At 39.5% G+C, this 14326-nt stretch overlaps 1 protein-coding gene across 1 annotated transcript in view; it reads left to right on the forward strand.

Annotated features, from left to right (window-relative positions):
• The first annotated feature begins 7069 nt into the window (after positions 1 to 7069).
• immp2l (inner mitochondrial membrane peptidase subunit 2) overlaps positions 7070 to 14326 on the forward strand; it is a 204841-nt gene continuing 197584 nt past the window's right edge. Inside the window, exon 1 of the mRNA XM_039809805.1 lies at positions 7070 to 7139. Coding sequence (XP_039665739.1) covers positions 7098 to 7139 — 42 coding nt within the window. The 5' untranslated portion in view covers positions 7070 to 7097. The remainder of the gene's footprint in view (positions 7140 to 14326) is intronic.

Consider the following 14326-nt stretch of genomic DNA (forward strand, 5'->3'; position numbering starts at 1 on the left):
TCCAGAAGAACTACTTCCATGTGTGCCCTGGTTTAGAAGAAGTCTCCCAGCTGATCCTGCCTTGGAACTGACTGAAGTCGGAGAAACAGCCTTTCTTTTACTGTCTACGGAGCTAGCTGACATGATCTACGATCTGAGCTACTGAGCATGTGCGAGTGCAATCAAAGATAGTACCGAAGAAGAAGAAGAAAAGAGGTCTCACTCTGTAGCTAAAACAGAGACCTGAACACAGGGTGAAAAGAGGAGCTGCAGCAATGTGCAGTACAACAGAAATATGGTGTTTTTTGATAATTAAACCATGTAAACCTATTCTGGTACAACCTTAAAATACAATTATGAACCTGAAAATGAGCAGAATATGGGAGCACTTTAACTAATAAAATAAATGTGACTGACAGACTGACTGGCTGACATCATGATGTTCATTCTTCTTATAGAAAACTATCAGTTTTTAGAAATGTCTCGTGATGATGATATTGTCTCTGGAAGTGCTTTATTCAACTTTTTTTTCTGTTTTAAAGGTCCCATGGCATGAAAATGTCACTTTACGAGGTCAATTTGAACAGAAAAATGGGTTCAAATATCCAATTTTTTCATTTTTTAACCTGTTTTTCCAATTTTCTGAGGATCAGAAATTTAGAAAATTGCGTCTGGGGCTCCAATTATTCACAATACTGCCATGGTATTCTCTCCCTCTACTTTGCGGAATATGCAGGTCATTATTAACTGCATATGGACCAAAAATTAAACCAAACTGGATAGACTTTGGGGGTCAGAGGTGCAACTGATGGTTTCGAGTAGGGGGGTGGAGGGAACGAGGGAGAGACTACTATTGCAGTATTGAATAATCGGAGCTGTCGATACACGATCCGTTCTGCACATGCGCAAAATGTTCGCGCATGCGCTGTATGTACGAGGATTTACGACACTGCACGATCTGTTCCACGCTTCCGGTCGACAGCCAAGCTAACGTTAGAAAGCTAACAGCTAATTGGGCTAACCGCTAGCTGAGACAGCATGTACTAACTTTAAAAGACCCTCAAAATAAAACTTGAAAATAAACGTTAACATATATAACAGCTGTTACGTCAGCTCTACTTTACTTGTGCTCATTTAAAATGCAATCACTCAATATTTGTCTTTATTGTTATTACTGTAAAGTCTTAATGTAGCTGTAGCCTGCTTCTCCCATTAAGTTTGACTTAACGTTATTTTAGGCTGAATCAAGCTGTCGGCTAGCGGTTAGCCGAATTAGCTGTAATGGTGCTTTCTTTTTGTCCACCGAAGTCGATCTACGAGTCGTTTTCCAGAGTTACGAACCGGAAGTTGCAAAAAGAACGCCACCGAGGTCGTATATATATACAACTCGTCAAGTCGTCTGAACTCAGAGGACCTCGAGCTCACTTTCAAAGATGGCTACGTCGTGCATCACACGTAGTAAACATTGTGGTTTTCTACAATTTTAAGCACTTTTGTCGTTGTTGTAACCAAATGAAGAAGTCGTACACATAGAGCTGTATACTGCTACCTATAGGCATGTCTCTACAGTCTTATTAGGAGTTAAACATAGCGCTGTATACTGCTACCTATAGGCATGTCTCTACAGTCTTATTAGGAGTTAAACATAGCGCTGTATACTGCTACCTATAGACATGTCTCTACAGTCTTATTAGGAGTTAATCATAGCGCTGTATACTGCTACCTATAGGCATGTCTCTACAGTCTTATTAGGAGTTAAACATAGCGCTGTATACTGCTACCTATAGGCATGTCTCTACAGTCTTATTAGGAGTTAAACATAGCGCTGTATACTGCTACCTATAGGCATGTCTCTACAGTCTTATTAGGAGTTAAACATAGCGCTGTATACTGCTACCTATAGGCATGTCTCTACAGTCTTATTAGGAGTTAAACATAGCTGTATACTGCTACCTATAGGCATGTCTCTACAGTCTTATTAGGATTAAACATAGCGCTGTATACTGCTACCTATAGGCATGTCTCTACAGTCTTATTAGGGAAGTTAAACATAGCGCTTGTATACTGCTACCTATAGGCATGTCTATACAGTCTTATTAGGAGTTAAACATAGCGCTGTATACTGCTACCTATAGGCATGTCTCTACAGTCTTATTAGGAGTTAAACATAGCGCTTGTATACTGCTACCTATAGGCATGTCACTACAGTCTTATTAGGAGTTAAACATAGCTGCTGTATACTGCTACCTATAGGCATGTCACTACAGTCTCATTAGGAGTTAAACATAGCGCCTGTATACTGCTACCTATAGGCATGTCTCTACAGTCTCATTAGGAGTTAAACATAGCTTGTATACTGCTACCTATAGACATGTCTCTACAGTCTTATTAGGAGTTAAACATAGCGCTGTATACTGCTACCTATAGGCATGTCTCTACAGTCTTATTAGGAGTTAAACATAGCGCTGTATACTGCTACCTATAGGCATGTCTCTACAGTCTTATTAGGAGTTAAACATAGCGCTGTATACTGCTACCTATAGGCATGTCTCTACAGTCTCATTAGGAGTTAAACATAGCGCTGTATACTGCTACCTATAGGCATGTCTCTACAGTCTTATTAGGAGTTAAACACAGCGCTGTATACTGCTACCTATAGGCATGTCTCTACATTCTTATTAGGAGTTAAACATAGCGCTGTATACTCGCTACCTATAGGCATGTCTCTACAGTCTTATTAGGAGTTAAACATAGCGCTGTATACTGCTACCTATAGGCATGTCTCTACAGTCTTATTAGGAGTTAAACATAGCGCTGTATACTGCTACCTATAGGCATGTCTCTACAGTCTTATTAGGAGTTAAACATAGCGCTGTATACTGCTACCTATAGGCATGTCTCTACAGTCTTATTAGGAGTTAAACATAGCGCTGTATACTGCTACCTATAGGCATGTCTCTACAGTCTTATTAGGAGTTAAACATAGCGCTGTATACTGCTACCTATAGGCATGTCACTACAGTCTTATTAGGAGTTAAACATAGCGCTGTATACTGCTACCTATAGGCATGTCTCTACAGTCTTATTAGGAGTTAAACATAGCGCTGTATACTGCTACCTATAGGCATGTCTCTACAGTCTTATTAGGAGTTAAATACCACCTGATTAGTTATTTTGTAGCTTGTGCAGCTGAAATTGGCTAGAGACGCTCGGTTACTATATGACAACAACGGCTTTAAGCCGAGTCTTGAGCAGAAAGCAGAGCAGTAGCCTAACGTTAATCAAAACGTAATTTTCAAGTATCAAACTGTGAGATATATTTGTGTAATATGTCAATAACTGGGTGAACATAATCCTAAATGTTACTAAAAATGTTAAAAAAATCCATCTTTTCTCCGACTCGTACTATCGTGTGACAAAAAGAACACAACAACGGATTGTGTACCAACAAGGTGCCCCAGACGCAATTTTCTAATTTTCTAAATGTCCGATCCTCTGAATAAAAAAACAGACAATTTGGAAAAACAGTTTAAAGATCCAATTTCTTTAATTTGTCAAGGTGGGAAAAAAAAAATTAAAAATTGGATATTGGAACCCAATTTTTCCAAATGTCTGTTTGTGCTTAGAAAATTGAACCGATGAACGTCAACACTGGACCCAGTTGTACTCCGCAAAAGAATCGAATCGCCCCTTCCTCAAGGCCTTGAAGATCTTTTGGTGACATTTTTTGTGAGTGAAATGGAGCAGAGCAGGCAGCCTCGTGTGGTACCTTCAGGGGCGTTGGTTATGCTGATGATCAAATCTCACTAGCGATCAGGCGCTCGTGAGCAGGTGGCGTTCATCGGGCTGAAACGAGTGATTTATGACGAGTGTGTCCAGTGAATCCGACTTGGGACAACGGTGTGAACAAACAGAGGCGGAACAAGTATACTCAGATGGTTTTATTCCTCCCAACTCTTCCTCTAATGGTCTAATTTAGGGGCAACAGTACTGGTGTTGTAATGATCCTGGGTTTGGTTTAGTTTCCTGTTGTCATTTTTTTACCTTCTAATGTTTAAAGGTCCTATGGCATGAACATTTCACTTTATGTGTTTTTATTTAACATTAATATGAGTTCCCCCCCCCAGCCTGCCTATGGTCCCCCAGTGGCTAGAAATGGTGATAGGTGTAAACCGAGCCCTGGGTATCCTGCTCTGTCTTTGAGAAAATGAAAGCTCAGATGGACCAATCAGGAATCTTCTCCTTATGAGGTCATAAGGAGCAAGGTTACCTCCTCTTTCTCTGCTTTGCCCGCCCAGTGAATTTGGCCCCCCCATGAGAGAGAGAGAGAGACATCAGATACAGTATTAGGGGACCACTAAGGTCTATATAAAAGAGACTTCAGATACAGTATTAGGGGACCACTAAGGCCTATATAAAAGAGACTTCAGATACAGTATTAGGGGACCACTAAGGTCTATATAAAAGAGACTTCAGATACAGTATTAGGGGACCACTAAGGTCTATATAAAAGAGACTTCAGATACAGTATTAGGGGACCACTAAGGTCTATATAAAAGAGACTTTAGATACAGTATTAGGGGACCACTAAGGTCTATATAAAAGAGACTTCAGATACAGTATTAGGGGACCACTAAGGTCTATATAAAAGATACTTCAGATACAGTATTAGGGGACCACTAAGGTCTATATAAAAGAGACTTCAGATACAGTATTAGGGGACCACTAAGGTCTATATAAAAGAGACTTCAGATACAGTATTAGGGGACCACTAAGGCCTATATAAAAGCATCCAGAGAGCTATCTTCTGTTTTTCTCTCTGCAGCCTGTGCATTTACATCTCAGTCATTTAGATGAAACTTTATCGGCGCTTTACACAGACGGTCAGGAACACAGCAGAGCTGTTAATGGACGTGCACAGTAGAGCACAGGCTGCTGTGGGGATTGAACGTGCGATCTCTCAGTTACAGGACAGCACAGTTTTCTCCAGGCCTGCATGCTGCCAATCAGACAGCAGGACGACTGTGGAGCCAAGCTGGCATTGATTGAAAGCAAACCAACAGCTCACTTTCTGTGTCACACAGTGACAGCATTTCAGAGTGCCAAATGAATGTTTCTTTCATTTTTTTAAAATACGATATTGTTTTAAGCTTTGAGCATCTGTTAGGTCACCTCCCAAATCTCAGACATTACTATTTAACAGTACGAATGTATTTTCTCAAGAAATTCCATGTTTTTTAGATCTAGCTAGATCTTGAAACTTTAAAACTTTAAACCAAAATAATTCCCCCTAGACTTGACAAATATAACTTAACCTACCCAGAATCTGTTCTGGTTTGAAAATGAATATATTCTTCTACGTTTCCCCCTCTCATTCCCCCTGCTCTGGCGTTTCCTCCTCTCATTCCTCCTGCTCTGGTGTTTTTTTCCTTTTATATAGACCTTAGTGGTCCCCTAATACTGTATCTGAAGTCTCTTTTATATAGACCTTAGTGGTCCCCTAATACTGTATCTGAAGTCTCTTTTATATAGACCTTAGTGGTCCCCTAATACTGTATCTGAAGTCTCTTTTATATAGACCTTAGTGGTCCCCTAATACTGTATCTGAAGTCTCTTTTATATAGACCTTAGTGGTCCCCTAATACTGTATCTGAAGTCTCTTTTATATAGACCTTAGTGGTCCCCTAATACTGTATCTGAAGTCTCTTTATAGACCTTAGTGGTCCCCTAATACTGTATCTGAAGTCTCTTTTATATAGACCTTAGTGGTCCCCTAATACTGTATCTGAAGTCTCTTTTATATAGACCTTAGTGGTCCCCTAATACTGTATCTGAAGTCTCTTTTATATAGACCTTAGTGGTCCCCTAATACTGTTTACACCTATCACCATTTCTAGCCACTGGGGGACCATAGGCAGGCTGGGGGAACTCATATTAATGTTAAAAAACCTCATAAAGTGAAATGTTCATGCCATGGGACCTTTAAGCTTCTGAAAGTGATTTTTGGTGTTTTTTCCCCCCAAGAAATCCTCCACATCATATGACAATATAGGTTGTTTATTTCTACCCTTTAATACGACCCCCCCAGGATTGTTATTGTGACCTAGGAAGCTGTTTCTGTTTAAATTTGCACACATGTTGATGCTAAGCTTCCAGTTTCTTTTACCAGTGACTGCTCACTTCTTCTCTTGTTATTCAGATGGGAATAAGATGGCTCAGAGGGAATCTGTGTCTCGTTCTGCTCCTTCAGTCGCCAGTCTGGTTGAACCGTTGTACAGCGTGTTGTTCTCCATGTACAAAACTAAATAACATCTAATTTGTAAAGAGGAATTTTCTACAACTTGAAAGCATCAAAGAGCATTCAGACATATAGAGAAGTCCTCTCAGACATCTGACTGTACACAATGAAGCTTTGTGGCAGGAGATTAATATCAATTTTTTAATGTTTTTTTTTAATATGAAAAAATACAAGAATATTGAAAAGTGTCTCTCCAAAAGGCATGGTATTTTTAATTGAATTTTTAATATTTTAAATTTTTTATTAAAAGAATCAGTCTTTAGAAGATCAACCTGAACCAGATAAATAGTGTTCAGGCCACAGGCTGTGGAATGCCGTTTTATTCAATATTAAATACATGAATAAATCAATTAATATGCCTTTGAAATACATCCTGAAATAAATGAATAAGGCAATAAATACATAAATATATAAATACATTTAAATATTAATATAAAAATGAGTCAATTAGTTAAAAAAAAGGTTTTACTTTTACTTATTTCCTGCAACTTTTATTTCATAAGTCCACATTTATTTATTTCAAGAGACTTTTATTTCATAAGTCCAATATATATATATATATATATATATATATATATATATATATATATATAATATATATTTTATTGCCTAATTCATTTTATTTCATGATGTATTTCAAAGGCATATTAATTACTTTAATAATTAATGTATTTATTAGTTAATTAATTAATTTAATATTGAATAAAACGGCATTCCATACTAAATATAGTTTACATTATTATTAGACTGTGTAAAACAGGTTCAGGCATAACCCGCAGGTTTTAGGACCCGGGAGGCGACACGTCATGTTACGTTACGTATGACGTATGACAACAACAGGAAGACGGACCTCACGTTGCTGGTAGGTGTGTGAGCGTGTGTAGCTTTAGCTTGAGTTTGTCAGGCAGCGTTGTGGTTTTAAACGGCAGTGAAGAGACTTCCGGCGTCTGTAATGAACGCCTCACTGCCCCAGCAATGTTGTTGTGTCCGCCACATTGTTTTTCAAAAAGTTAACGGTCGGTTAGCCGCTGCGGCTAGCTGTTAGCACGCAGGTCAAACGGACCGCTAACTGACAGCTAACCGACAACTAGCAGGGTTACAACCGATTAAAGGTGGAGAAACGGAGATAGTTTGAGGAGAAATGTTGTTAAGGTGGACCCGAGGAGATGTTAGCTTGTTTTCTGGGACTCGTTCAGAGTCTGTTCGGGTTTTGTGGGAAGAAAAGTTGGTCGTTTGCTGCTGTAAATCAATGAATGAATGAATGTCAAGCAGCTCCTGTGATAAGAGCGAGTTATCTCATTAAACTCTCCCGTTGTCCTCGGGGTCAAATTTGACCCATTTTCAAAAAGTCTCTATATCAGAAATTGGGGTTTCTTTCAACCAAATTGTCCAAAAAAAAAATAATGTGGATGGTGGTATACGTGCAGTTTAGTGTCCCAAATTCCCCATACAATGTCATTAATTAATCATGAACCTGCTAAACCACCCGGGAAAAAAAAAAATATATACTGTTCAGCCCAGTATAAAGGCACGTCTGATGTTCTGCCTGAGAAACAAATCCTGTGTGTGTGTGATATGTGTCTGTGTGTGTGTGTGTATGTGTTTGTGTAGGTGTCTGTATGTGTGTGTGTGTGTGTGTGATTTGGTGTGATATGTATGTCTGTATGTGTTTGTGTATGTGTCTGTGTGTGTGTGTGTGTGTGTGATGTAGTGTGATATTATATGTATGTCTGTGTATGTGTATGTGTCTGTCTGTGTGTATGTGTCTGTGTGTGTGATGTGGTGTGATATGTATGTCTGTGTGTCTCTGTATGTGTCTGTGTGTGTCTCTGTGTGTGTGTGTGTGTGTGTGTGTGTGTGTGTGCCTGTATGTGTGTGTGTCTGTGTTTGTATGTGTGTGTATGTGTCTGTCTATGTGTCTGTGTCTGTGTGTGTGATGTGGTGTGATATGTGTGTCTCTGTATGTGTCTCTCTGTGTGTGTGTCTCTGTGTGTCTGTTTCTTTGTGTGTGTCTCTGTGTGTGTGTGTGTCTCTCCCTCCCCCTCCCCCCTCCCTCCCCCTGGGTACCCTCCCAGCCTCCAGCCAACATGCCCCCTGTCCAGTAATCAGCGTAGCTCTGGCTGAGCGAGCACAGGTCCGCGGCCCGGGGCTCGGCTCTCTGCCGATGAATAAGTATTCTCTGATAAGGTTAAAGAGATTACCCAGACTACCTGTGACTTCTTCCATATTAGCACCTCCAAATGTCCCTCTCAGCGAGAGGACTGTCTGTCTGCTGCTGCGTCCCCTGGATACCTCGTTGGTGTGGATGTTAACTTGGTATTTTCCTCCGATATGATAAACTAGGATATATCTTTGAGCCACAGACAGACATCCCCATACTAGGGGTGGGTGGAAAAAATCAATACAGCACAGTATCGCAATGTTTTCCACGGCAATACTGTATCGATACACAGACGCCAAGTATGGATCTATTATTATATATGTGTTGGTCACTTTGTCTGCTTGACTATCTCATTTTGCAGCAATAAAACTGAAGTGAGATGAACAAACACAAGCTATGTTTCCACCCACACGTTTTTATCCGAATTAAGTGATTATCGAATGAGAAATGCCGTCATGGAAACAGTAAAATTCAGATTCATTTTGTTTTATTTAAAACAGGGACAATGCACAAGTTAACATTAGCCTTGTGTAAGAACAAGGAGAGATGCACTGTGCCAGGTTGTAGCACAAGTGCTATTTTCCGCCCGTTGTCCCTTAACAGGTCATTAACACAATCAAAATGTCATGCAAGTGAAATACAAAACATTAAAATATACAATTTTACAACCACAGTCACACAATTAAAAAAGTATCATGTGCTCAGTTGTTCCCCCTAATATAATAATAAGTTCACTATCAACTCAAATGAAATACGTTCGGTCTCATCGGATTTTCTCTTGATCGATATATATATACGGCTTATGCAATAAACGCTGATGGAAACCTTATTTGCCGAATAAATTAATGAATTGCGATTAAGATTTTAGGTCATTTTATGGTTGCAACCCCGTCACAACACGAAGAAGAAGAAGTTGTAGTTCATTTCCGCCCAGTATTTCCGCTCTGCACTGTCAGAAATAATGTGCAAAATTTGTACCTTAAGGGGTCCAACAGCTCGTCACTGGGGCAGTACCCTCAAAGGTACACCAATTGTACCCCTTTACAAGGGTACATACTTGTTCTCTTACAGTTTGGGGAGCAAATGTGTACCCCTAGGGACAATAATGGACCTAAATGCTCCAGGACTATGAATTTCAGCCCTGAGGCACTAGCCATCCCATTCCCCAACATGATTTTGGTCACAGCATGGGTCACACGCTGACATCTTTCTTATCGTACCCCTATGTGTTCAAAAAATGGTACAGACGTGGACCCTTTCTCACATTTGTACCCTTTCAACCTAGAAAAAGTACAAATGTGTACCTTATGGATTAACTATGACCATTTGGGGGTTACATCACCAGCAGTTGTACCTCCAGAGAACATTAATGGACCTTAACCGTACCTTTATTTCTGACAGTGTTTGCACACATGACGGGCGTCAACAAAGACATGATGGAAGCGGACGAACGAGGAGACGAGAGAGTTTTTTAATTTAATTTACGAGCAAAATATAACGGCTATTTTAGATAGCAAAAACCTAAGAAATGCCAAAATTTATCAGGAGCTCGCGAAGGACACGACCAACAAAGGTTAGGACAAGCCGCGGGACGTCCTGCGGAGTAAATGGGAGGAGTTCTCACAGCGATACATGTCTCTAAAAAGAGAGAGTTGTCTCTCAGCGGTGCCGGAGGGAAAATTTAAGGCAAGTTCCACCTTTTAGATGAGCTGGATCAGATCCTCGGCCCAAGGCCCATCGGAGCTTCCTCGCCTTCCAATATTAACTATATATTAATAATATAACTACTGTTGTCTAGCGAGACTTTGTTCGCAAAAGTTCGCTTGAATGTTGTGCGATTCAGTGCGAAAATGAACGGAAACACCTTAAAATGTCTCAAATCAATTCGATATACCGATTTAATCGCAAAACAGCACCGTGACGTCATTACGCAACAGGTTTTTATTGGCTTTAGAGCTGTTTGATGGAAACAGACTTTCACACTCAGCTTTATTCGCAGGAGTTTTTTTTACCGAACTTCAGATAATCCGATTGACAAGTGGATGGAAACTTAGCTCGTGAAATGTGTCTTTTTAGATACAACCGATGTTGACAAAGTTTCCTTTTGGGGACATCATTTGAAATTGGAAAAAATTCGAAGTTGGAAAATAAGGTAATGAATTGCAATATATCGCAGAATATTGCAGTATCTTTAAAATCGCAATAATATCGTATCGTGACATAGTAAGTATCGGGATGATATCGTATCGTGGGGCCTCTGGGGATTCCCACCCCTACCCTGTATAACTCCTCCAGTTGTCCTCGGGTCAGATATGACCCATTTTCTAAAAGTTTCTATATATCAGAAATTTGGGGTTTCTTTTCAACCAAATTGTCAAAAAAATTAACGTTGAATTTTAAATTTTAAAGTAAAATAAATGATCAGTTCACTACTTTCTTTGAATTTGGGTGTTTTAGGCAATTTTATAGCATTTGATGAAAAAACTATTGTACATTCGCTTGGTCTTTTTTGGGTTCAATTGTGGTCTTTTTGTGTTCTCTTGGTCTGTTCGTTATTCTCTATTGTTTCTTCTGTGTGTTCCTTATTGTGCTCTCTCATGTCCCTCTGTGTTGGTTCTGTCTTCTCTTGGGGTCTCCTTCTTTCCTGGTGGCTTTCTTCTTTGCCGGTTTGTCAGTGTGTACCTGCTGCTGTGTGTGTGTGTGTGTGTATGTGTGTGTGTGTGTGCTGTGTCTTTGTGTGTGTGTGTGTGTGTGTGTCTCTCTCTCTCTTCTCTGTCTCATATATATATATTATTTATTGTGTGTGTGTGTATTGTATATATTATGTGTCTGTGTATGTGTGTATGTGTATGTGTGTGTGTGTGTGTGTGTGTGTGTGTGTATGTGTATGTGTGTGTATTTATATATGTATAATATATATATATGTGTGTGTGTATGTATGTGTGTGTGTGTGTGTGTGTGTATATATATATATATGTATATATATATATATATGTATTACATACACATATACATATAACACATATATATATATATATATGTATATATATATATATATATATATATATATATGTATATATATGTATGTGTGTATATATATGTATATGTATGTGTGTATATATATATATATATATATATATATATATATATATATATATATATATATATGGAGTTGTCACCTTTTTCAGCCCTTCCGGGGTTTGCAGGTACGCTCTTCCTTGCCCTCTTTTCCCTCCGTGCCACAGTCACTCTCTTACACCTCCATCTAACTAATTTGTGGGTCATGGCTTTAACCTGGCTCCCCCCTCCCTGTCTGCTTCCCCCCCGCCAAGCCCAGAACTGCTGCCGGGGCAGAAGTGGAGCTGAGTTTTGGGGGAGGCTGTAATCGGCGTCCCCGCTGCCTTCTCCCCCCGTGGATTTATCGGTCTGGAAAAAGCTTTTTTGGATCGCCAGCATTAGTCACCGAGCGAGATGGACTTGAGCCCAGAAAGACCAGAAATTCAATTCTAGCAATCAGAGCAAAAGCAACAGCACAGCGTCTCCGCTTGATAGCGGCCGATTTGCTGACCCAGAGTCTGCTCCGCGGGGCTCCCTCTCTCCGCTCACTGAATTTGATATGTATACCTCCTCTGTATCTGGCTCATCTGAATAAATTGGAAATGGTTTAGTGGAATTGGGTATGTTGAACTCGTGACAGATCTCTGCGACGCTGCTTTTAGACGTTAAAACCCCTCTGAGGTCCTGAGAGCGTTTTCTCGATGTTTACACATCTTCTTAAATTCACCTTTTTTTCAGGGGATTTGCATATAGCTGACACCCATGTGTTTGATATCAAAATGTTCAGAACAAACTCAGCTTTCTGTGCAGTGACGCCTAAATGTGTCTTAGAGCAGGGGTCTTCAACAGGGGGTCTGGGACCCCTAGGGGGTCCTCACAGTAAATGCCTCCAAATTATTAAGTTTTAAATTTTTAACATAATCCAACATTTTATTAGCAAATATGAATCCCAACTGATAATAGGCATACTGACCTATAGGCAAGGGAGTCACTAAGGTGGCCATCCACAGATACAGTTAATTTTAAGGATTCCCTTTGCCACATGTATTTTTAACATTAAAATCGGTATAAAATCATGCAAACAATTATTAGGCTATTTTAATAGCCTATGCAAACAAAGGTATGAAGGCTTTAGGCCGCCCTACATGTTATTGTAGGTCCAGTTTAATATGCAACTTCATTTTCTACGTAGCAGGGGGTCCCTGTTCCATCTCTCTTTCAGTTAGGGATGTCCTTGGCTTAAAAAAACGTTGAAGACCCCTGTCTTAGAGCAACATGCAAAGAGATAATTTGGCCCTAAAGCTGACTAAGTTGATGTTCCAAACAAAACCTTTTACTCATGTCGATGATGAATGTTTTGATGCACGTTTACCACAAGGTTAGGTTCCCAAAAGAAGTGTAATATATGAATGAAATGGCAAATAAAAGTAAAGTAAATGCAGGCCGTAACGGTTACACTAACTGCCACTTTTCTGGGATGCTTTTGGGGGCAGCAAAGTGGAAAAGAAAAAATGAAGAGAAAAGAAAACGACAAAGAGGGGCTTTAAGGCCCAACTCTCGCCAAAATTCAACCTAAGGTGTTTTTGTGAATGTACCCAAGTCAAACTTTAATTTAAAAGCATAATTAGGACGGAAACGCCACTTTTAAGATTTTTATATATGTATATGTATATATATACACAGTACAGGCCAAAAGTTTGGACACACCTTCTCATTCAATGTTTTTCTTTATTTCCATGACTATTTACATTGTAGATTCTCACTGAAGGCATCAAAACTATGAATGAACACATATGGAATTATGTACTTAACAAAAAAGTGTGAAATAACTGAAAACATGTCTTATATTTTAGATTCTTCAAAGTAGCCACCCTTTGCTTTTTTTGATAACTCTGCAAACCCTTGGTGTTCTCTCAATGAGCTTCATGAGGTAGTCACCTGAAATGGTTTTACCTTCACAGGTGTGCTTTGTCAGGGTTAATTAGTGGAAGTTTTTCCCTTATTAATAAAAAGCAAAGGGGTGGCTACTTTGAAGAATCTAAAATATAAGACATGTTTTCAGTTATTACTCCTGTTAAGTACATAATTCCATATGTGTTCATTCATAGTTTTGATGCCTTCAGTGAGAATCTACAATGTAAATAGTCATGAAAATAAAAAAACGCATTGAATGAGAAGGTGTGTCCAAACTTTTGGCCTGTACTGTAGGCAATAATACAATAATATATAACAAATATACAAACCTCAATACCAATGAAGTCGGGACTTTGTGTAAAACGTAAATAAAAACATAATACAATGATTTGCAAATCCTTTCCCACCTATATCTTCTTATTACTCGCCGTGGTATTCTCTTCCGTTCGGCGAGTAATGACAACAACGATGCTTCTCGACTACTATCGCCTGTTGGAAACAGTGACTGACCACAGCGTGCTCTGCGTTTACCAGGTCTACAGAGATGTTCCCTCATTTCCATTTTTTTGGGCGACAATTCAGATTAGCGCCGCCTGCTGTTACGGAGACGTATTACGTCTCGCGCACGCGCAGAACGTACGCTCAAGTCGGCGTCTCTTCGGTGTGTTCAGAGGCACTTTTTTTTTCACCTCGGGGAGACGAATGATCAGTCCGACTGGCTTTTCTGCCAACGTTCGGCCGTCTGGTTGGTGCTTCAGAGCCCGAACACCCCTTCAAATAAGACTAAATTAGATGCATTAAAATACCTAAATAAATATATAAATTAGCTTAAAAGGATACTCCACAGTTTGTTGAAATAGTTCTTATCACGGTCTACCCTGGCTGTAGATAGGTGGGCAAACGCATTTTTTTGTCTC

Source organism: Perca fluviatilis, chromosome 8 (genome assembly GCF_010015445.1).
Source record: "Perca fluviatilis chromosome 8, GENO_Pfluv_1.0, whole genome shotgun sequence".
In the NCBI taxonomy this organism is placed as follows: Eukaryota; Metazoa; Chordata; class Actinopteri; order Perciformes; family Percidae; genus Perca; species Perca fluviatilis.